The following is a 26,007-nucleotide window of genomic DNA, read 5'->3' as shown; positions in this document are numbered from 1 at the left end:
TGTCCATTCCTTTTGTCGTTTTTATCTGTTTCCTTGCATTGCCTTCATTCATCCGAACTTGCATTAATCATTGCATTCCCCCTTTCTCCCTCCTTCTTGCCTGCACCCCTCATCCCTTCTTTTGGCTGTCATTCTTTATTTGAATACATTTTAAAAGTTTAGATACTTTTTCCCTACAGCCCAGCCCACTTGACACTATAATGCATTAAGGTGAGGGTGAAACTAGGTGAGGTCGCGCATGCGCACAGGCGAAAGCAAGCTGACAGGAGAACGCCAAGCTGCATTCTCATCATTCGGAGCGGAGAACATCATCAACATCTTCATCCTCCTCCTCCTCGCTCTTACCACGCTGCTACGTGCCAGCTTGAGTTGGAAGTGACGTTGAGACATTTTATTTTACTGCAAAAAAAAACGCCCTTAAAAAGAGCATCACATCAAATAAATACGCGCCATCATGTCGGCCGGAGGAGATTTGGGGAACCCCCTGCGGAAATTTAAACTCGTCTTTTTGGGGGAACAGAGCGGTGAGTCACATCATCAATGCACCCCACCCCTCACGACATCGCGTTTTATTATGTATTTGTTCTTTTAAAGCTGACTTTAATTATTTAATGTAGCGCAAGATAACGTGCCACCTAATTGTGTTGGCTTTTTGTGTGTGGACCGAAGATGACTGAAGAAAATCGAGGCGAGGCATGCCTAAAACCTACCCAAAACGGGATCAATAACTAATATTTTTTTAATATACAATTGTCGCTGTTACCCTCTGTTCCGTGGGGCGGTGTTTAGGTGTTTAGATATACTGCAGTGGACCACCAGCGCAACGCATCGTTCTTTTTACTTCCTTCATGATCTTCTTTTCTTTCCTTTTATTTCTTCTACGCCTCCATAATGGTGTGGGTACCGTCATCGATACCTCGATCGAGTCACTGAATGGCGTTGTTTGTATTTGAGTCCCGTGAATGTGTCAGTTCGGGACACACCCAAGGCTGCCGATTCAACGTCTGCTTCTCTTCTGCAGCCTCCGGCTTGTCCCCTGTATTGAAACAAGCGGCCAACCAAATACGTGACATTACACAACATTTGATCGGCCGTTTAGTGGGCTCAAGGTGCACCATGTCTTGTTTCGTGCAGTCATCCTTCTATTTTCTCAACTGCTTGTCCTCGCTAAAGGGAGGCGGGCTTGCTGAACGGAGTTTATCACGGCAATGCTTTTGAAATGCAGAGAGGGCATCCATCATGTTTTTGTTTTTATTTGTGCAGTATTTAAAAACAAATAGCAATACACGCAATTTAAGCGTGGCCCTGTGCTGCAACGTTGCTGTCTGTGGTGCTGAATAAAGGCCAGGCCCAAAACCCCCCTCGAGTGCAAAGAAATAAATAAATTGGGCAGGCCAGGCCCACCCAGATGGCATCATCCACTTTAAGAAGAACGTTTCATTCAACACATCTCCTTCATTTCTATTACTACAAACTGTTTAATTACTGGTGTTTCATCAATATGCTAGTGGGGAATAAAATAGGGGTGGGTGATAACGAGATTTTTAGTATTGATCCGATCCAAGTAAATGGAGCGTTGTATCAATCAATATTGATCCGATACCGATACTTCTTGCTCAGCAATGTCCTGATCAATAAATAACAAACTCACCGCCTTGTATTAGTTTATGACTACGACAAAAACAGCACAAATATTTTAGACACTAAAAATTGTTTTTTTAATCAAATAACTCCAATGAAAACTTAACAGTATAGAAATAAATATAACTTTTTAGATTAAAAGTGTTTTAAAACAAAAATCAAGAAAATCAAACCAAAAAAGCAGCAATGTAACGAAAGTACAAATGTAACAAAGTCAACATGACCACTAAAAGCCCTTCTATTGTACAATATGAAGTCAAAGTGTAAATAATATAAACCGGGGGTATTTTCAAGCACTTTTTGTTATTTATTAGCACAAAGAGCACCAGTTTGATATGCATTTTAAAAAAAGAAACTTATCTTGCTTTTACTATGTTGTCACTATGTTATTACCAGGTTAAATGTTCGAAGTAGAGTTGTATAAACTCAGAAAAAAAATCATTTTACAAGAAAATCCCAATGACCCAGCACTGGTAAGCTTTTTCAAAACAGGTCCGGGGCCACCTCAGCTGCCCTTAAGGGGCACCCTGGTGCCCATGTGCACCACATTGGAGACCCCCTGGTGTACACACTACTATATTTAACCATATAAACATGAAACACTTCTATCAAAACACCTGTTTCAGAACAAAAGTCAAGAGAGAGAAAAACCAAAAAACAGTTATGTAACAAAAATACAAACAATATAATGCAATGCTAGCAAGACAAGAAGAATGCCTTCTCATCTCATCTCATTAGCTGCACCGCTTATCCTCAGTAGGGTCGCGGGGGTGCCGGAGCCCATCCCAACAATCATCGGGCAGTGGGCAGGGGACACCCTGGACTGGTTGCCAGCCAATCGCAGGGCACACAGGGACAGACAACTCACTTGCTCATTCACACCTAGGGACAATTTGGACCGGCCAATTCACCTGAAATGCATGTCTTTGGAATGTGGGAGGAAACCGGAGTGCCCGGAGGAAACCCACACAAGCACGGGGAGAACATACAAACTCCGCACAGTAGGTCCGGTAGCTGGATTTGAACCCACACAGGAGGTTCCCAAGACCTTAGAACTGTGCCACACATACGCTAACCACTGCGCCGCCGTGCTGCCAGAATGCCTTCTATTACACCATATTTGAAAATAAAGTCAGTAGTGTAAATGAAGTGGAAATAAAATTGGATCAAATTTTAAAGTTATAATGCATGCAATAACCTTACAACCAACTAACAAAACTACCATAGTGATAGCTGTAATGGGAGCACAGTATCAATCCCAAGACAATAGCATAGATCTGATCCAAGTACTAGTATATATAATTACCAGGTATGGGTCAATCCACCCACTCTTAAAATAAAGGAGCACTAGGGAAAATATTTTGAGAATGTAATCTAAAGCTTGAAATAGAATGAAATTTTACTTTATTGCATAAAAGTCATGCTATTAAAATGAAAAAGTCGTGGTTGTGCAAAACATATTACGGCGGTATAATTAAATTGTCACAATCCGTAGTCCTTTAAGCGATTAAGTAATAGCGGTTATATTGTATTGAGAGTAGGATCCAAGTTCTATGTACAGTGGAACCTCGGTTCTCAACCATAATCCGTTCCAGAACCCTGTTCGAAAACCGATTTGGTCGATCACCGAAAATCGTTTTTGCCATTAAAAGTAATGTAAAATCATTTTAATCTGTTACAAATCCTTGAAGGCTTACCATGAACGTAAACATGAAGCTAGCCCAGGCTAATCGAACGTTCGCGTTAGCGTAATCTTCCGTACGAAAGATTACGCTAACATGAACGTGTAAAAATAAAAAAATCAGGTCGTTTACACGTCATTTAGCACTGGGGTCTCCACAACAAGTGGTGAGCGGTTAAAGGATAAAGAAAATATTTATGAATAAGATTTCTTACCTTTGTGGTGGTCTGCAGAAGCCATGCTCTATTCCCTCGAAAGAAGGGAAACTCGCACATTTTCTTCATATTTTGCAATTATTTCTTTCTTAAATGCAATAGTTGTACGCACTACTCTTCTTTTCTCACCTGTAGCAACTTTGCTGCTTGCACCGACCTTCTTCCGAGGCTTAATTAGGGGTTAAAACACTCCGTTCACCGATATTAAAAACGAAAGCAAAAAGAAGTGCGCAGTCACGTCATAACAGTTCTTCACGAGGGGTGGGGGCAATCTACACCCGTACGCCGCTCAGCATCGCCCCTGGCGTACCGGCGTTCGAACTCCGATTTTTTGAACAAAAAGTGAAGCAAGAATTCCTCTAAATTTTTGGTCGAGAACCGATTTGTTCGAACTGAGAGGCGTTCGAAAACCGAGGTTCCACTGTACATACCTGCAAACCAATTTCTTCGCTTAGAAATGATTGCAATTCCCTTTTTCAGTCAATAACAAACCTTACAAACACAACGTGGCACCTATTTACTCACAGCAAGATAATGTCTCTAAAAAAGTTTATTTTATATACTAAACAAATAACACGAACGATAATTTGTTCAGCATCTTTCTTAAATCTTTCTTCACTTGCAGTAAATTGAGTCTTGCTTATTTTAGGCAGCAGTGACAATCCGTATAAGAGCCGAAATAGGCGGACAAGATCGGTGTAACAAAAAAAGCAATATTTTTAGTTTGTTTTTACGATTTATTTTCTCATAAGAATATTTTAACACAGCGTCCACAATTTGGAATGACTGAAAAAACATATAAAATACAGCGAACAGGAAATTACCAACTTATAACTTGACATGTATGTGAATGATAGAAGACATTGCTTTATTTAATTGCCCGAAAAGTCAAGTCAAGTCATGTTTATTGGTGACGCCCTTAATCACAAGGAGTCTCAAAGAGCTGTACAGACCACAGATTATTGCAAACCACAGACTGTTATTACACCATCCCCTGATCTAAAACCTACACGAGGGCAGGGAAAAACTCAAAAACCTCAACATGAGGAAAATAAAAAACTTTGAGAGGGGACCACACATGAGGTAATTCCCCCCTCCAGGATGACAAGGCTGCAATGGATGTTGTCATAACAATGAATACACAGATATCATCAATAGGAAATATAGGTCATTCATGAGCTATAGAATAGAAATGTGTTTTAAGCCTAGATTTAAACAGTTTCACTGAGGTTGCAGATCGAATCTCAGGAGGCCGAGCATTCCACAACATCGGGGCCCGAATGGAGAACACTCGAACATGTGGTTCTCTTCTTGGCTCTTGGGATCACTAGTGGACCAGCATTTTCAGAGCAAAGGCTCCGGACCGGAACATAGGGGGAAATTAAATCTGAAAGATATGAGGGAGCAAGTCAGTGCTCATTACTTTTGACAACAAATTCACATTACTGACAAACAAAAGAAATCATGTTTCAGCATTAGGAGTACATTTCTGCTACATTTGTCAAACTATATTCATCACATTTCATTTGTTCTCTGCATCTGGAAAGACTAAACGTTTATATTAGTAGTGTGACTGACCAACAATCAAAAGGACAATGTGAATTATTTAGCGCCTCTTAGGGGCTAAAAAAACATTTATTTAAAAGATATAGATTGAGTAAATAGCATAAATACATGGACGATCATTTAAATGTGCATTTTTTAGAAAGAGTCCTGGGTCGTGAAATGTATATTTATTTTTCATAACGTAGGGGTTGACATAATTGCCTGCCATTTTGCTGCTATGGATACTAACAAAAAAAAACATAATCCTTGTGAAAGGCTAGGCAAAAAAAATGAAAAGCAAAGTTGTGCAAATGTTTCCCATGAGTTGTAGCTCGAGGTCATCTGTTTTATGGGTAATGGATCTGCTGTTGGTGAGATACAGGCTCCTCGGGGGTTGGGACGCCAGAGTTGTTTCTTGCCTAACCGCAGTAGGCTGGACCTACAGCACCGCTAATGCTTTCTCTCCTGACACCGCCTCGGTCTCTCGCCGAACCCGATAAAAATCGACGGAGCACACGGTGGTGATCAGCATTTCTTTGCGCTCATCGGACATTCCTCAGAGTCCGATTTAATTGATTCATTTCTTATCGATGTAACAATCCGCTAGAATACTAGCTCTAGCCATGCTTTGCAGTTTCTCTCAGGGTGGATCTATTGACTTGTGCGCCCACCCTGCTCTTTGACTTACACAGGCCTATCACAGACGGGCACACATACCCAACAGACACACACACAGACACGAACAGCCCACGAGGACCTGCCCCCATAATAGCATTTGCTGTGTGTTTGCTGCAGAACACAATGCTCAATCCGCAAAGTATTGAAACCGCGAAAAGTAAACCACGATACACATACACAGAAACGTTATAAGCGATAATTAATGCATTTATACATTACACAAAATTTAAATAGTCTTGCTTTGTTATTAAATTGATTTTAAAACCTGTTGCTGACACTCCTGATCAATTAACCTTTTTTTTTATTCTTCTTCTATGTTTCAGTGGGAAAAACGTCTCTCATTACCAGATTTATGTATGACAGTTTTGACAACACGTACCAGGTGAGGCATAAAACGGTACTTGAAGTAGATAAAATACAAATGTAATATTTTTGTTTGCAATCATATTCGGAACACAAATCTTATCTACTATCATGGGAGCACATTGCAAATGTTATATGCATACAGCCATCTTTCCAGATTTGATATTGTTTTGTATATGAAATATTTTATACGTCAGTAATCTCGGTGGAATTCCATCGCTATCAAACTCAGCTAGAGAAGTAATATCGTCTGAATGAATGAATATGGATTTATCTCGTCCTTGGCTGGTGTGATTAAATCCTAAAGAAGACTATTAAAGTGAAGCATATTCAGTCAGATTTATTGCTCTGCCTGCTATTTATCTTTAGCTGTGTTGAATTAATGAAGTTGCAAATGAACCTTTCTCCTTGTGTTCCGCAGGCCACCATTGGGATTGACTTTCTATCAAAGACCATGTATTTGGAGGACCGGACAGTAAGGCGCCTAGTTTTTGTTTTAGCATGACGTTGTGACCTAAAATAAAGAACAGATTTAACGTTTGTCACGTGGGCGATTCGCCGACTTACAAGAAAAAAGTGTAGGAAAACATTCTGAACATAAACATATAAATTCTCGGATTTTCTTTTGAAGAAGAGATCATCTGTCATTTGCTGATTTGGCAGGGGTGGAAAAAGACTTAATTCGTCATTGCGAGTGTCGCGCATTCTGGATTAACAATTGTGATCGTCTGTGTTTTTGGTTATACAAGACTTTGGTAGAGGGCAAAAATCTATAATAATAAAATATTCCTTAACACAGCCAGACAGCAAGATCATCAATCTGAATATTCACCTTTGGTGACTTTGATTGGAAGGGGTAAAGTTCTACTTTGAAAAAAATAATAAGATTCATGAGCAGCAATAAAGGGTCAGTATGTATTATGTAGGACCTTTTAATGGTAAAAAACAACAACAACATCAATATTGATTAAAAAAAATAAGCATAAAAAGGCTCTACATACCTTGGAAAACAATACAATACATACAAACTATTAGATAAAATGCATATCTTTTAGATAACATGTGCCTCACTTAGAAGGAGCTGACATCACTCTCCGCCATGTTGCTGCTACGGGTACCAAATATGTGACAAATAACTCGGCAAAAAAATTGTGCTTTTTGGGTACTTTTAGTCTCCGTAGTTTGTTTTCTCCCTTGTGATTTTTAGCACTTGTGTTTGGTTGGACTACACCATACAGTGATATTTACTGGATAGATAATACACACTGACCCTTAAAAGTCTTACCCCTTTGGCAGAATAATTTGCTTAATGTAAGAGTAATTTTTCAAGAACAATTACAACATAATTTTTGAAAAAAATACCTAAAATGAGCTGAGTTCTCTGGCAGATAGCTAAATTTGAGTGTTTTTTAATGTTAGTTTAAAATTTTTGTCAAAATGAGCAAAATCCCCCTTTGCCATCAAGATATCTTTGCTTATTTTAGGGATATTCTAATTCAAACAATTGTAAAATCAATATGAAACTGTATTAAATACGAAAAATATACTTAAAATAAGCTACAACGACTGCAAGTAAGGTAATTTATAGTAATTCATTTTTGCCCTGTATAATTTTACTTGACTTGTTTTTTTAATTGATGTGGTCAAGAAATCTGTCACTTATGGCTTTGCTGAGTTGATAAGAAATGGTAAACAAATAATCACACTTGTCCTAATACTATGTATGTAATGTATTTCATGATGCAGTTGTGAAATTTGTGGCTTGGCCTAACATTTTGGGTTCGAGATCATAAATGTTGAATTGATCTACAGCATCTGTGGAAGGGGGAAAACACTAAATACCAACCGTGAAGCCCAGGAAAATACTCTAAACTTTTTACCTATACAGATGAAAATGCTGAAATTTTTACCCGATTTAGAATGTTTATATGTCCCACTTTAGAAATTCAATAGGCCAGTTGACCCCAGTTTGTCAAAGTTAACACACAGGATGAATACTTTAGGACAATTCGATCAACAGATTTTACATATACAAGGGTACAAACATCTTTAAATTCGAGTGAGTACAACATGCTTTAGGATTATTTTTTTCTTTAGGCTCATTCAAGTGAAGTAGGATGGAAATTAAATCCCAGTTCTTCACTTTGACTAATCCATGATTGGATTCCATTTCTGTCTATAACGCGATTAGTAGAAGGTTATTCGGGCTGCTAATAGCATCAGTGTGTTTAAGCTTTTTGGATGACTCTTTTTTTTCCTTCTTTTCTTTCTCCCCTTTTTTGGGCGGAGGAAGCACTATAGTGAATGAGTGGCTCATATGGTTTACCAGGGTACAGGAACCTATGGTTTGTGAGTGCTTCTTTTCATGAAGCACTATAGTTGATGAGTGGCCAAACGGTTTACCAGGGTACAGGAACCTATGGTTTGCGAGCCTGATATGGCTCTTTTCATGAGTACATTTGGATGTGATGAGACATTAGTAATTTTTCCGAATTGTTCCAGATGTAGATTTAACTATTAATATCATAAACCATGCAAAGCCGAAGAAACACTGATATTAGTAGGGTTTGGTCCAGTACATATAGGGCACTGTCTCATATGCAGTTTACAATCACGGTGTCACATGAACATACCCCATTTTGTCTTTACATCGCTAAGTGATCCTTTATATGGAAGCTCATTAAACAATATATACTTACTGTTGTGACACTTTATGATGTAAACCCACAGAACAAACTGTAAATACCCATACCCATAAATGCCAGTAAAGCACCCAGAAAAATTTGATTGGGTGGGAGGTAGAGATGGACGCAGCTTTGCACAACACAAAGCACTGGCTTCTCTCCAAATATGTCAGACGCACAACATGGACTGGAGATTTTTGAGCTCATTTTTTGCTATAAAAACAAAATAACATTTAAGATTATCAAAGCTCAAAGCAACTCCCTATGGGTCCTAAAAAGGCACTTACAACTGAGGAAGGAGATGAAAAAAAAAAAAACACACTGGAATTTTTAGCAGCGGAGATTGAGCATGTGAAACTGAAACAGAATGTCATCCTGGACCTAATGGAGGAGGTGAGGCCAGATCCAGAAAGCTGACAAAGATCAGTGCCTGGTACATCTGAAGAGCAGAGTGGCGGAATCAGACCGATACACAAAGATGAATGATGCGATTGTGACCGGGCTTAACATCAAACCCTGGTCATAAACACATGCGGTGACCGCAGTTAACAGCGTTCAACCTAGTGAACCGGAGACCAGCTCTGTCGTGTGACAGGTAGCTGCCTTGCCTCAGTCCAAAGGAATTGAAGTGGACTGCATCAACATCGCGTGCCCACCTCTGCCCCGGAGAAATGAAAGCGCCAAACCACCGTTGGTTATGAGTTTTGTCAACAGAAAAACACAAAATTGCACTGTTAAAAATAGAAGGGAAGCTGAAAGGCTCGAACACTTTCATTAACTAACTTTGCCAAAACAAAATGCCGGAAAAAGAGGAAAAAGCAGGGAAAAATTCAAGACACATCGACCAAAAAGTGTAAAATTTTCATTGAATGAAATGGAACAGCAGAGTAAGCCTAAGTGTTGCTCATCAGGAACATTGAGGAACTGGACAAGTATCAAGGATCATCATAAACCTAATGTCATGATTGCCGATTCAGAGCACCTGCGACTGCTTAATTGGCGCCAACAGCCCGGACAGCTGATTGGCTGATGTACTCTTTTTAAACCCCTGACTTCTAAGAGATCCCCGTCAGATCGATATGCGAACCGTTGACCCCCGCTCGGTAAGCTCTTACGTCAGACTCTGTTTCTGCCCTGCTTTTCTCTGCCTGATCCTCGTTGCCAACCTGACTCTGCCCCGTTCTGCCAGCCTGTTATTCGATCTGTTTTGCCCCGTTACCTGCCTGTCTCCTGTTGCCGATCTCGATTCCGAACTTGACACCGCCCTTGCTCTCCAGTCCCGGCTAGTGACTTGTAATTCCCGCCTGCCTTCGACCCTCCTCGCTAGACACGGAAGTGCCACTTCCGCATCTCCTGCTCCTCTTGTTCGTCAACCATCGGATCGTGGAAGCAAGCCCTGCTCTCCCTCTTTATTAATAAATTCTGAGAAAACGAGCGCTATTGGGTCCTGTGTCCCTTTCTGGTCTGTGACACCTAATTGTAAGGTTTGAACAAATATTCAAATCACACAGAGAATTACCCTGAAACTTCAATCAACTGCAATCAACTTACAACCATGACTGAAAGTACTCATACTCTACAACTGCAACTGATGATGACACAATTGAAATGATGGACCATGATAATGATTTCGAGCACACTAATTATAATAGTTTAGGACTGGATGATCTATTAGACCTATCAAATCTATCTATTAAAACCAGTTCCTATCATCTATTCCGAGTGATGGCAAGTAATACACTGAAAATGATAATAATAGTACTATTAAATCTCAAGGGAAAGTCTCAATGATTCACCTCAATAGTAAAAGTGTCAAGGTTAAAACTTGAAATTAGGATTAGGATGAAGAAAAGAACACACGCTGAGTCGGAGATTTAGCTTTTGGATAGCCTTTCCATCGAAGGTGTGTGTTTCCAAAATTGGAAGGAATCATGCTTCACCTGTGGCTAGAGACTCGTTTACTGAAAAGCACAGGCATAGAACAACACATGAATACAAGAAAATAATCTGATTAGTTTAGACAGAAAACACTTGTTTAAATGAAGTGAATCATACTGATCACTAGATGGCGTGTGAGCATAATAAATGAGCAGCAAGGAAAAGAAAAGAAAAGAATGTAGGGAGGAAAACTATTGAGCAGGCTTCCCGGCACTTCACCAAGGTGATGGACAGTCAGCGGGCCCCAACAGGATTGTTGCAAGAATACAAACAGCACCTGGATGTAATCTCTGGCTTTGTTAAGGCAATTTTGAGGATAAAATCATACAAAGGCGAATTCAAACTATAGTCAAACTATAATTTCAAGAAGTATGTATGCAAACTCTGGAACAATTACAGAATACTTGCAGCAGTTTGAGAAGCCATTAAGTGTTACTGCAGTTTTCGAAACTTGCTTCAATGAAGAAAAGGGAGTAGATTTGGAATTAAAAAATTATCATTTGTCAGGACCAGAATGATGACAGGACCCACTTGCGTGCGTTTCTCTTAGTTTTATTAGGAAGAAGGGAAAGGATAGTAAAACACGATCCGTAGACCGCGAGTCGAGGGGAGCAGGTTGCCAGACGCGGAAGTGGTATTTCCGTGACGAGCGATGGCAGTGTCGAGAGCGGGGAAACACATATCGGTGGCCGGGACGGAGGAGCAAAAATGTAGTCGAGTTTAGAAAATGGGTTGGAGCCGGGAATCAAACAGGAATCAGAACAGGAGAAAGTCAGGGTCGGAAGGCTTGCCTGGCGTAGTTTTGGTTTGCAGACGGACTGACAACGGATGACAGGAAGATGGGGGTTTAAAAAGAGACAAGCAGCCAATCAGCGTCCGAGGCAGTTGGCGCCAAAGGAGCAGACTCAGGTGCCTTGCATCAGTAATCATGACATAATTGATACAATGTAGATAGATCAAACAAAACAGGTGGAGGGGTCACTATATATGTGCACAAGAGATTGAAATTTAAATTAATACAAAATATGTCATTGGCAATCAAGGATTTACTTAAATGCTTAACATTAGAAATTATAAACAAAAAAAAGAGAAGTATTATAGTCAGTTGTGAAAACAGATCATCGGGTTTAAGTCTAGAAACTTTTAAAATTGGGCTGAAAAGACATATTCAGCAACAAAACACTATTCATTTGTACAGATTTCAACATTAACCTAATGAATCAAAACAACTATAAAAACACTGCTGACTATATTAACAGAATGTACAGAATGAGTTTATATCGAACTATTGCAAGTCCCAGTAGAATTACTCAACTCAGTGCAACCCCTATTGACAATATCTTTACAAATAATATGTAAACGTTATTGTATTATTGGTTTGTAATATTTCTGACCACCTGCCAGACTTAACAGTGTATGATGATAAGGTTACCATACAAAAATCAACCATAGAATATAATTATAAACGTGTAAGAAATGAAAAGACAATTGAATCACTTAATTAAACAAAACTGAAATACAATATATAGTACATATGAGTGCGTTTGGAAATATTCAGTACAAAATATAATAAAAATTGTCAAATGAATCAAATTAATATAAATAATAAGCCAGTAATGCACCTCTGGATAAGTAAGGGTATATACTATGCTTGAAAAAAGAAAAAACACTTTTTATGGAAAATCCATTAAAGTAGCCAAATTCCGATACAATACGTATAAAAACTAAACGAGCATACTAAAAGGTAGTAGGACATTTTATTATACTAATCTATTATATAAGAAAATTACAATTTTAAAGGCATTTGGGAAATATTAAATACCATTTTAAAAGGTAATCATATAAGTCATGCATATCCGACCTATTTCATCGATAAGAACAGTGACAATTATAATTTCAATGAAATTGAGGAAAATAGTAATGGTTTTTTTTGTAAATATTGAACCAGAACTAGCTTCAAATACCCCCTAGATTTTGAGTCACTGATAAAAAAAACTCATAGACCATGTTTCCGTCTGGAGTGACTGAATAAGAAATAATAGACATGGTAAACAAATGTGAAAATAAAACTTCTAATTGTTTTTACATAAATATGGTATTTCATAAGCAGATTATACATATCATTGTAAAACCAATAACCTACGTATAAAATCAATCATTTTTCACAGGGAAGTTAAAAAATGTACAAAAATGGAAACAAATTTTCACAAACTACAGACTGGCATGTCTGCTTCCTCAGTTCTCCAAAATATTAGAGAAACGTTATAATTGACTTAACAAATTTAAAGACAAGCATGAATTAATTGACGAAAGTTAACATGATTTTAGATAGATAGATAGATAGATAGATAGATAGATAGATAGATAGATAGATAGATAGATAGATAGATAGATAGATAGATAGATAGATAGATAGATAGACAGACAGACAGACAGACAGATAGATAGATAGATAGATAGATAGATAGATAGATAGATAGATAGATAGATAGATAGATAGATAGATAGATAGATAGATAGATAGATAGATAGATAGATAGATAGATAGATAGATAGATAGATAGATAGATAGATAGATAGATAGATAGATAGATAGATACTTTATTCATCCCCGCAGGGAAATTCACATTTCCAGCAGCATCCCTGAGCTGAGAACAACACAATAATAAAGCAAAAAGAATACAATATACAAATACCCAATGTGACGTGCAAATGCCCACTGTAGCGTGTTGTATAGAATATCTAAATAGTGCTACACAGAATACATATTGCAATAAAATTCGGTAATATGCAATGTAGGGGGTGTGGTTTAATGTGGGCTTTTACTCTGCCGGGTAGAGTTAAAGAGCCTCATGGCATGAGGAAGAAAAGATCTCTTCAGTCTGTCCGTAGTACAAGACAGTGACAGCAGTCTGTCGCTGAAACTGCTCTTCTGTCTGGAGATAATGCTGTGTAGTGGATGCGATGGATTGTCCATGATTGACCGCAGCTTTTCCAGTGCCCGTCTCTCAGCTACTGTTGTCAGGCTGTCCAGCTCTGTGCCCACAACAGAGCTCGCTTTCCTAGCCAGTTTATTGAGACGAGAGGCATTCTTCTTCTTGACGCTGCCTCCCCAACACGATGTCGCATAGAAGAGGGCGCTTGCCACAACTGTCTCAAAGAATATTTTCAGGAGCTTTTTGCAGATTTTGAAGGCCAGCCTTCTGAGGAAGTAAATTCGGCTTTGGCCTTTCCTACATAGAGCTTCTGTGTTGGCAGTCCAGTCCAGTTTGTTGTCCAGCTGCACACCCAGGTATTTGTAGGTCTGGACAAATTCTACACATTCTCCTTTGATGGTTACAGGAACCGGGTGAGTTCTAGTTCTCCTGAAGTCCACCACCATCTCCCTGGTCTTGGTGGTGTTCAGGTGCAGGTGGTTTGCGTCGCTCCATCGGACAAAGTCCTGAATCAATTTCCTGTACTCCTCCTCCTGCCCATTTCTGATACATCCCACGATCGCAGTGTCGTCGGCAAACTTTTGCACATGACAGGACTCAGAGATGTACTTAAAGTCCGATGTATACAGAGTGAATAGGAAAGGAGAGAGCACGGTCCCCTGCGGAGATCCTGTGCTGCTAACCACAGTGTCCGATGTACAGCCCCCCTGTTTCACATACTGGGGTCTGCCTGTCAGGTAGTCAGTAATCCATTCTACAAGGTGTGAGCTAACTCTCATCTCTGTCAGTTTCCTACTCCGTAGCAGAGGCTGTATGGTATTGAAGGCACTGGAGAAGTCCAAAAATGTAATCCTCACAGCCCCCTTAGCCCTATCCAGCTGGAATATTTATTGACTTAAAAAAAAACCACTCGATGCCATCAATCATAATATAATATTAAATAAAATGTAAGAATATGGTATCAGGGGATTAACTTTGGGATGGATTCAAAGCTATTTGACTGCGAGGCAACAATATGTGAAAATGGGGGAGTTGACATCTGGATACTTGGACATCTGTTGTGGAGTACCACAGGGTTTGGTCCTGGGTCCAAAGCTATTCAATTTATTTATTAATTATATATTTAATCTTTCAAAACTATTAAAATTACTCATATTTGCAGATGAAACTAACATTTTCTATTCCAACGATAATTATATTAATCCAGTAACAAGTATTAATAGGGAATTGATTAACCTAAAAACAAGGATGAATATAGATAAATTGTCTTTAAATCTAAACAAAACTAAAGTGATATTCTTCGGTGATTACAAGGCAAATCTGTCAGGATTACCAGAACAGAGCAGGAGACCCCAGAGCGTTCGTACAATTCTTTATTTGGGGAAGCGTAAAGGGTTAGCGGGAGACGCGAGGACCGTCGAACGTCAGCAGCAACGCCGTGAAGACAACTTCGGAAGACGTAGCCAATCGTAGCGTGGGACGGGAGCAGGTCGAGTTTACCGGGACTGGAGAGAAGATCGTAGCGTGGGACGGAAGCAGGTCGGATCGGAAGCAGGTCGGATCGGAGGCAGGCAGAATCAGGTAAACAGGTCAAGAAGGCACAGGTAATCGGGAGAGTCATACGGGGTACAGAAGTAATCCTCAGACGAAGAGGTCTCGGCGTTGCGTGCTTAAAAAGGGAACATAAACCAATCAGGAAGCGCATTCCAGCGCGCCAGATGATTACCCCAGGTGGCTCCACTTAGGTAATCATGACAAAATCTACACATGGTGGTGAAAATGGATGGTTATGACATTATTTCAGAAATTAAATTAGTAGGAGTTACAATAGACAGTAAATTACCTGGAAAACACACATCGGAAAAATACAAACTAAGGTGTCTTAAAGCATTTTAATTATTGATAAAGCCAAATTCTTTTTAAACTATAATGCGGCAGTAGCTCAGGAGGTAGAGCGATCGTTTTAGGATTAAGGGATCCCAGTTCGAATCCCGGCTTGTCCGTGTTACATGTCGAAGTGTCCTTGGGTAAGACATTGAACCCCCAATTACCCCCAATAAGCAGGTTAGCGCCTTACATGGCTGCACAGATCACGGCCGCTATTGGGAAATGTGAAGCACACTGTAAAGCGCTTTGGGAAGTCATTGACTTGAAAAGCGCTATATAAATGCAGATCATTTCATTTCATTTCATTGCAGTGTATTTATTATATTGTTCTCTAATTTTGCCGTATTTAACATACTGTGCAGAAGTTTGGGGCAATAATTACAAAAGTTCACTCTATCCCCTTGTTATACTCGAAAAACGTGCAGTGAGAATTATGCACAAGGAGGATATTTTGATTACACCAATATTCCACTTCAGCAGTCCATATTATTTAAACTGTTTGATCCACTTCACAACCACTATTCAAAGTGAACTAAGATGTACTTCCAGGGATCATCCAAAAATTATTCACCCGAAAAAAAAGAAGCTATAACTTGAGGGGATGTAGTAACATCAAGATCCAACCGGTGAGAACCACCAGGAAAAGTATGCGTGTGTCTATATGTGGAGTGAAGCTTTGGAACAAAGTACAGGATGGGCTCAAACAACCTCCAAAAATGTACATGTTCAAATCCAGTTCCAAAAAAAACAATATTGTCAAAATACGGAGGGGAAGGAAATGGGAACTGAGTAATGTAGCAAATGGATGGTTTAAGCAAATGTTAATTGTTGTTATTAGTAATAATATTGTAATTCTTATTATCATAACTGTCATCAACTGTTATTCCCACTATTGTTATCATTATCATCATTATTACAACAAAAAACACAAAACAGTGATTTGCCACCATGAGCACCAATGAGAATTATAACTATTATAATAAATACTCTTATATAGTGTACTGAAAAACTATGGAGACAGCAATGATGATAATGATGACGTTGAAGTGACTGTGCACCCACAGAACCTATGTAAATATGTATATTCATGAAGTGCCGGTGACATGAATATACACAAGAGATCTATCTGAAAGACAATTATCAAGGAAGTCGGGGTTAGGACTGAATAAGCATATGCTTTTTCCTATTCCTTTTCGGACATGTTACGTTAACATTGTTTTTGTTTTTTTGTCTTTTTTTCACTTGTAGTTTTGTTTTTGTTTTCATCATGTTCCAAATGTTGGCATCTTATTTACAGTTTACAGAAGAACTTTGCTTGCAGCCTGTTTTGAAACCATTCTTTAGGACAAAACAGACGTTTAAAATGAGCTTCAACACTTTCAAGTTACTGACAATTTGTACATGGTATATTTATATTGATATGGAACACAGGCTCTGGCATTATTATAATTTCATAAACATTATCAAATCACCCAAATGTCCCACAGTGAAATAAATTGCGGCGAATAATTTGCTTTTGTCAAATTAGCGGGATTGGCGGTTTTGTTGAATTTTGTCTTAAAATTAATGGTGTGGCGCTCTATCCCCAAAATAAAAAAATAAAAATGTTTTGCTTTTATGGCTCTTTGGGTCAAAAAGGTTCCCGACCCATGTGGTATACTGTGCACATCCATAGGTGAGGCTGCAGCTTTGGGACACGGCTGGACAGGAGCGCTTCCGGAGCCTTATCCCGAGCTACATACGAGACTCCACAGTGGCCGTGGTGGTCTATGACATCACAAGTGAGTATCCTATACAGCAGGGGTCGGCAACCTATGGCACGCGTGCCAACAGTGGCACGCGAGGGGTTTACCAGTGGCACGCGAGCACACGGCCAAATAATAATGAAAAAAAGGCGCATTTACCTGAAATTTAGACATCTTCAGTTGCGCGCCATGTTATGTAAAGGATTCACGTTAGGCTTTACGTGGGTTTTTCAGTGTGAGTTTGCCCGGCGCCTCGCAGAGAGAGAGAGACCCAGCCAACGAAACACACACGTCCGATAAATGAACGAATCATGACGGCTCCTCGAGCAAAAAGATCGCGCGCTCTCCAGCCAGCGTGGACAGATGACTGGGGATTTGTGCAAAAAATGACCTTGCTATTTTGTGATTTATGCCCCGAGAGCGTTTTACCTCGCGCATAAAGTGTTAAACATCATTACGAGACGAAACATGAACATGAATTCAAGACGGAGTCCATGGACGGCAAACAAAAACAAACCCTAAAAACCTTTGTCGCTGCTAAAAACACCACCACTGAAGCTATCTAACAAATTGCTCACTGAATAGCAAAGCACGGAAAAACATTTACTGATGGCGAATATTTTAAAGAAAGCTGTGTGTGTGTGCGCGCGTGTGTGCGCCCACGTGCCTTCTGCATTGCTGCTGTTATTTCAAGTTTTGATATTTTCTGCAACAAGATATCAGTGATGAATGGTATAGTAGCTGACCATATTACTTGTTTTTTGATTGTAGTTTATAGTTGATGAAGAATGGTTGATTCTGGTCAATTCTGGTGGTAAAAAGTTGAAGTCAGAATGGCTACATATCAATAGGTGGCAGTACATTTTTATATACTTTTTATGTACTAATTATCTGCTCTTGAGGTAGCACAGTACATTTAATAACTTAATTTGTTTAACAAAGCGGTTTAAGATTGTACTGTAAAAAATAAAAACATAAAGCACATCATTATTTTTTATATTAAGTATTATTTTCTTCTTTTCATATACTAATTATCTGCTTATGAGGTAGTACAGTGAAATATTTGACATAACTTCATTTTTAAACATTTTCCACGGACGGTATGCCACGGGACTTTTTTATAAATAAAAGTGTACCTTGGTTCAAAAAGGCTTAAAAACCATAAGTTATACGATTAAAACGTCTATCCATGTTGTATATTTGGACTGGTGTAAAATGACAGCTCTGTTGGATATTGAAAAAATCTTGCGCGAGTCATTCATCTTTGTGTGGCAAGGAAATTTGAAAGTGGTACTCCGCACCGTAAAAGGTTGCTGACCCTTACTATACACTGTAACTATACCTCAAAAGTATCCAAGTGAACCGTAAATAGCTAGAAAAAAAACATCTTTTTGTTTGTTGTTTAGAGGCGCTGTGTAAAGACGTACCGTGATACTTTTTTTTCTTTCTGATGTATGGTAAAACAGCAATATTTGTCCTTTTCAGTCTGAAAACTTTTAGAATTATCTATTTTTTTAATATAAAAAAATAAATTAAAAAAATAATAAGTTTACAAAACCCAAACTAACTTTCTAATGTTACTGTAGCTTCAACATTAACATTTTGTGGGTTTTTTTTACCAGTGCGTTCTACGGTCAGGTTGTCTGTTAGCTTCAACATTACTTTTTGTTTTCAGCAATCAGCATAACCCATAAAGTTAACTTTTGCTATACAGTATAGGCTGTATTAATAACAGTATTATTAGAATTAGCAAATTAAGCATTACGTTTCAATCTTAGCTTGACTGCAAATTTAGTGTCAGGGATCAAAGCGAGCTTGATCGAATTTTCAACCTTAATTTCATTGTGAGTACAACTCACCATAGGCATCTGGTTAAGTTTAATACTGGTAGAATCTTGCTGTGAATTGATTTAAATATTTATATTTACAATTCAATTTAGCTTCCAACATCACCTCTGACAGAGCTAAAACAGTTCAAGATATCTTAAAAAATCATATATTCAACATTAGCTTTTAAATGTAGCTATCAGTGGTATATCTGACTTTGATTTGATTTCCATGCTACCTGCAATGTTGGTTTCATAACTACTGACGTTAATTGCCAATGTTGATGTGTTTCTTCATATGAAAAATGAAGCGTCACACAGTAAATTACTATAGATATTTTAACACTATCGACCATATGCTCAATAAGTGCTACTTTAACACAGGTTACTTTAAGTGTCCTCAGTACATTAACATTTTTCACTCGTCACCTCAACAATCAAGACATACATTGTAATTTGACGCAACACCGTAAAATAAACAGTGATAACGTCACACGCCATAAATTAGGACCCTTTGTTTACCAAGGTACTGTTAAAAGTTTACTCTTTAAGTGTTAATTTGACATTAACATTTATAGTGTACTCAGTAACAGAGTCAATTTAACACTAAAGAATAAGCTTTTATCTATGAAAATATGGTTCTTATCTAAGGAGTGTCAAATTAAGATTATTAGTTTATTTTACTGTATAATGTCAAATTACAATTCATGTCTTAATTTGATTTTTTGTGACGAAAAAGAGAACGGCCAGCCTCCGAACATACCAAATTGGCTACATTTACCGAATCAACCTAAGACGAATAAAACTCCACAAGTTTGTAACGTACTGTATCCCTCCCCAGACGTCAACTCGTTCCAGCAAACCTGCAAGTGGATCGACGACGTCAGGACCGAGAGAGGAAGTGATGTCATCATCATGCTGGTGGGCAACAAAACGGACCTGGAGGAGAAGAGGTAAGGCATTATGAGGGTCATCACCAGGACAACGCTGATGGAAATGGCCCCTGTGCTCTCAATCAGGCAAATCACCATCGAGGAAGGAGAGCAGAGGGCCAAAGAGCTTAGCGTTATGTTCATCGAGACCAGCGCCAAGACAGGCTGCAATGTCAAACAGGTGACACTTTCTTCCAGGCTATATGTAGTTTAGCACAGTGTCTGAAGGTATTCTCCCCATTCTTTATATAATACAATTTTATCACATTAAAAATATGATCATGTCAGCAACAATGTCTGGAATAAGGTAACTTATACGAAAAATTATTTAAACAGAAACTTTCTTTGGAACAAATTACATTCACTGCAGGAAGAAAAAAATATTTACTGGAGTGACATACAAGTTGGCTAATGAAAGGAAAGTCTTATCTTTCTCCACATGTTCGTTTAACATCCAGCTGTTACAAATAAAACAAGCTGAGCACTTCCACTGATGTTTTTATGAGACAAAAACAAAATATTGATGCAAATGTGATGCACAGAACAAATTTGTATGGTTACACAAATGGGCAGAGAAAATGACTCTATCACTTTCATACCAGGAGGGCAGGCTATGATTAAAATGTATTTTTAGGGGCAGTCGAAAAACCAACGGAGAGATCCCTACTTCACATGATCCACTTGTCTGGGTCAAATCTGGGAAATACTGGTTAAACTCAAAGCCTTACTCTGAATGCAAACTAAACACACCACTTCAAACAATATAGAGATTGAATAACAAATAAATGAACTGAATGAATTAATCAAAATCCAAAGCTTGTATCAAGTTTTAAATAATCACACTCAAATACATTAATGATTATGAAGTGCATTAATTACGACTAAATACGTAAAGAAGTTGTAAATGACTAAAGGAAGGTTCTAAATGAAGAAACATTTATGACTGAATATACAATACAGTAACACGTTTCAATATTACAACCCTAATTAGCAATGTTAACTCGCCTGTGCAGGACTGACCAGGAGAGTGAATGTTGGATAGTTAGCAAAATTAGCCAGCACAAGCCACACAACAGCCTTCTATAAACACTAGTTATCAAAGTTAATCAGTTTATGCTAGCTTGAGCATTACTTAAACAATATGCTTAACCTAAGGACACCATGACTCAATATGATTAATATTAATTTATAATAAATCATTTTCTGCTCTAACAGTTTCATCTGTTATTGGAGATGTGTCAGCATACACGGGTCACGGTTCACAGATCCCTTAACACCTTGGGTCGTAGGGGCACCTTTTCTGTAGTGTGTTTTGGACAATTACAGCCTAGTTGCGCCCATCCCTCTCCAGTGGGTAGCTATATGCATGGTTCAGGAATCGGCATGGGTCGTTGGGGCCCCTATGAGGACGCAAATCTGGACAGCATTCTCCACTGTTGACGGTCCCTAGCCTAGTCTTGGGTCGTGGCAAAGTTGGCACCTTAATGTTGTCGGCCCAGTTATTTTTCAGTTTTCATCTCCTCCTGCCCCCTTGGACTGTGCCCTGGAGAATTAACTTGGTCAGTCCTGTTGATCTTGTGACAAGACCATACCACTGAAGTTTCCATCTGCGTAGTTGACAACTGTTCTTCATAAGGTTCAATGTGAATTTTGATGGTGTTACGAATTGTTTTGTTTGTTACGTGGGCTATGTAGCTGATGCCTATAAGATTCCTGTAGCATCACATCCTTATGATCTGGATTTTCTTTTCTGGTTTTGCTGTGAAGATCAATGTTTCACAAGCGTAGAGTGAGATGGAAATAACCAGAACTTGCATGAGTCTTATCTTTGATTTCAATGCTATGTTCTTGTCCCTTGTTGTGTTTAAGTCTGGCAAGTGTTGCTATTGTTTGAACTATCCTGGCAATGATTTCTGGTTCTGACCCCTCTTCTGAAATGACACCTCCAAGGTATTTAAATTTGGTGAGAGGTTCTAACTCTCTGTGGATGATGGTGATGTTGGTGGTGATAACTTTGGGATTGTTGGTCATCACTTTTCTTTTTTCCATCCCATACTGGCTTTATGTTTGTCCAGGAGATTGACCAGTTCTCTTTGTCCTGTTCGTCTCCTGCCAATCCGGCAATATCGTCAGAAAAACGAAGGTTTGTCATGTTGTGTACCCCAATACTGACTGTACTTTGGTGTTGCTTCAGAGCTTCGGACATTATCCTCTACAGGAAGATGTTTGAAAAAAGTTGGAGAGAGAATATTGCCTTGTCTTACAGCGACTGTGGTTTGAAACCTCCCCGAAACCTGCCTGTTGTTCGGCTTAGGATGTTTTCAGCCTGTGTTTTTAGTCTGTTTAGTAGGGCCCTGGGTATAACTTGACTTGCATGCCTGATAAGACTGATGGTTCTGTAGTTGAAGCACAGTGGAAGGTTTCCTTCTCCTGGTTGCATAATTATTAGCGATTTTGTCCATGCAGATGTCTACTGTACTGTGTGCGAGATCTCTCTGCAAATCTTTTTCAAAATGTCTATAGTTTACTTACCACCCTTGTATGAGATAAGTCAAGTCAAGTCACATTTTTTGTATAGCCCTTAATCACAAGATGTCTCAAAGGACTGCACAGGGTTACGATAACGCCATGGCCTGATCTTAAACCAACATGCGGCCAAGGAAAAACTCAAAACCTCAGCATGAAGAAAAAATAAACTTTGAGAAGGGGCCTCACAAGTGGCAACCCCACTTCCAGGATGACAGGGTGCAATAGATTTAGCATTGGGTAACAGTACACAAAACATAGTGAACTTTAGTAAGATAAACATTTCTGATGGGATGTTGTCCAAAGTCATCTTACAAAATATTTGCATGCCTGATTTTGTTTCATGCAACATTGTGTACTAAACAACACAATGCTAAGTCTTCAATAATTTCAAAATGATTCTAATACTACAAAAAAATGTTGTCTTTCTCCAAGCTGTTTCGTCGTGTTGCCGCAGCTCTCCCTGGCATGGAGAGTCTTGATGACGCCAACCCTGAAGGCAGTATCCTTAACTGACACTGGCACTGAGCTACTGATGAGTATTGGCCTTCATTTTGAATCTCTTTTAAATGGTTTGCTGGCATCGCAGTACAAAAACATATCCTCATATAGTACCATAGGGTGAATACTTGGGAAACTGCACACTGCTCAATGACAAAAAAATCAATATCTTATACATAAATTAACAACATTATAATAAGCTATGTTACGCTGCAAATAATATATTGCATTCTACCATACTATAAGATTTATATTTTGTTGCACATTCTGTAGTTTAACATACTATAGTACACTCTGCATTACTATTCACCAGTGCAGGTATGTCAAGTATACGTCCCGCAAGCCGGATTTGGCCCGTTAGATGATCGGGCATGCCATACATTTTGTGAGTTTGTCCACATAAGCAAGCCTATCCAAAGTTCTGAATTTTTCTAACGTATACAAACCAAATGCTCATTCCCATCACTAGAGAGCAGTTAGGAGGAAAAGAGCTGATGATCAGTCTAGTTTCATTACAAAGACAATATATTGCTATACAAAGACCCCTTGGCATGAGGTAGTTTAGGTGTAAAACTGCAACTGTTAAAATAAACAAATTGTTAACACATTCAATGCCAAATATGAAAACCAATTTATTTCATTGTTGGGAACAAATATGTTGTGCTTGAAAAACATCCATTATCATTTGTAGGGTAGGCTGCAAAAGTAGGCTAAATGATAAAGTATAGGACAAAGCAAAATCCATAGATTTATTTACTGATCCGGCCCACCTGAGAACCTAAAGGTCCCAGGGCCAATCTGAGTTTGACTTGGCTACCACAGTGTTTGTCACAAACTCACACGTATTGTGTAAACCATTCAAAATGTACGGATAGATAGTATGGATACATAGTATAGTCTGATTACAAGGGAAAGGCAAGTGCAACATCATCATTAGAAGTGGATTTTGTATTACCCAAGAGCCGCAGTACACATTTTTGCCACCAGAGGGCGTTACAGTACCCATGAAAGCAAATCACGCAAAATCAGATATTTATTGATTTTGTTGGTATAATTACTGTTGGTGCCTTGACACGAAACCCAGCTAAAGACGCTAGTGGAGGCCTTAGGTATACCTGTGTAAATTTTCAACAAAATCGGTTCAGCTGAATTGCAACCTATAAGTCACATACGCAAATTGGGAATTACTGAGTAATTTAGATACAAATTGAATAGACATCTACTGTGGTTTTCAGTATATCTGGTGCCTGTTGTTTTTCCTTAAGCGATCGTTTCTCAGTGATTGACATCAAGCTGGATAAGCCGGCGGAGCCAAACGTCCCCGAAGCCGGGTGCTCTTGTTAATATAGCGAGCTGTGATTGGCAGCTGCTCCCTTCACGCCATTGGCTTGTTGTGTTGCTTAAACTACTTCCTCGTTAGCCTACAGTTGACTCTGACTCCAATTGGATGTACTATAGGATGTCTCTAATTGGACACATCAAACTTTCCCTCTCAATCGGTTGTTCAGTTGTAAAATATTGTATACTTTGTCAATATGTAAGGAGGGCACACAAAGAAAATGAAAAGGAACACAAAAGCAGTTTTGGTCGGAGGGAAATCACAAAGGAAGACCTGTTTCTTTTCGCTGTTATGTTTTGTATTTTTTATATATAAACGGGGAAAACACCAAAAATGATGCCTGAGCATAAAAGGAAAGTTTTGGGCGAGGGGCTTGTGAAATGGCGGAACACGACTGAATGTCTGCAGCACGCATGCACGCTGATCCGATTTATGATCGATTGGTTTCATTTCTTTAATTTTGAAGACCCGGCCTGACTACTCTCGGAATGTTTTTTAGCATCTCTCTCTGTCTTTCTCTCGATAGCATTATGGCATCTCACACAACTTCCTGTAGGCTCACATAACGGTAGCTGTGAATTTTTTTTCTCGCTGGGTTCGACTTTTATAGAAATCGTACTGTGCATTAAAATATCAATATTAATAACATTAATTATAATAATGTACACGAAAAATTTTGAAACCTTGCTCTCCTACCCTGTCTTCTCTTAATTCTTAATCCTTCTCTGTCCCTTCATCCTGGGAGAAAAAGAACACATATAACGATCCACTGTAATGCACTGCACTGTATATAGTAATGTAATATGTATGTTGTGAACGTCCTCTCTGTACAAGTGGTCCTTGTTCACCAGTATGAATAATGTAATAATGTTTCATGATTAATAAATGAGATTAAGGGGCTCTACTCTCCCAACTTGCAACACTAACATAGTCTCATATGTGATTTTCCACCATTCAATGCACAGCTCCATAATTAGCAGAAATGCTAGAACAAGAAAGGTCGACACTGAAGAAAATAACCAAAACTGTAATAGACGTATTAGATTTTATTCAGTCGAGATAAATACTTTTTAAATTTGAAGATATTGATATATCATGCCTTACTAAGTGAAGCCTTATTTTTTGTTTTTTATTTATTCATAATTTGATTTTTATTCCCTCACAACTTTTCACTTTCTACTGTTTGGGGGTGGGGGAGCCACATCTTCATCTGCAAGGATACTCATATTTAATTTGAATGTATTTAGTTTTTATTTTTATTTTGAATAAAGCACTTAACTTACCTTTGTTCTTAATGTGTATTTCGATTATATTGCTTTAATGTTTTTTTATTTATGAGTTTCATGCACAAAGTCTGTTCCGCTTGATACTTATTTGTCAATGTATTTATAATTTTTTGTTACATTGTTTTGATTTGATGTCATGAGTCATTGTACAGAGGTCGTATTTTACATTATTGTTTTACATTTTTTGTGTTTTGAAATCAACCATAAATAAATAATAAACTAATACATAGTTTGATAATTAATTACTTTGCATTGTAGGGGGGAACTTAGCTGGAAATAAGCTT

General features: G+C 38.5%; 1 protein-coding gene across 1 annotated transcript; it reads left to right on the top strand.

Annotated features, from left to right (window-relative positions):
* Positions 1-235: 235 nt before the first annotated feature.
* On the top strand, positions 236-25,720 carry rab6bb (RAB6B, member RAS oncogene family b). The gene is made up of 8 exons (XM_088336763.1): positions 236-524; positions 6,084-6,142; positions 6,545-6,598; positions 17,244-17,349; positions 19,981-20,092; positions 20,159-20,252; positions 23,033-23,099; positions 24,378-25,720. The coding sequence occupies exons 1-8, from the start codon at positions 455-457 to the stop codon at positions 24,440-24,442; spliced, it is 627 nt and encodes a 208-aa protein (XP_088192889.1). The 5' UTR covers positions 236-454; the 3' UTR covers positions 24,443-25,720.
* The last annotated feature ends 287 nt before the right edge of the window (positions 25,721-26,007 follow it).

The sequence above is a fragment of the Urocampus carinirostris genome, chromosome 1, assembly GCF_059441175.1.
Source record: "Urocampus carinirostris isolate Australia breed hairy pipefish chromosome 1, RoL_Ucar_1.0, whole genome shotgun sequence".
Taxonomy (NCBI): Eukaryota; Metazoa; Chordata; class Actinopteri; order Syngnathiformes; family Syngnathidae; genus Urocampus; species Urocampus carinirostris.
This window is presented reverse-complemented; position numbering and strand designations above follow the sequence as displayed.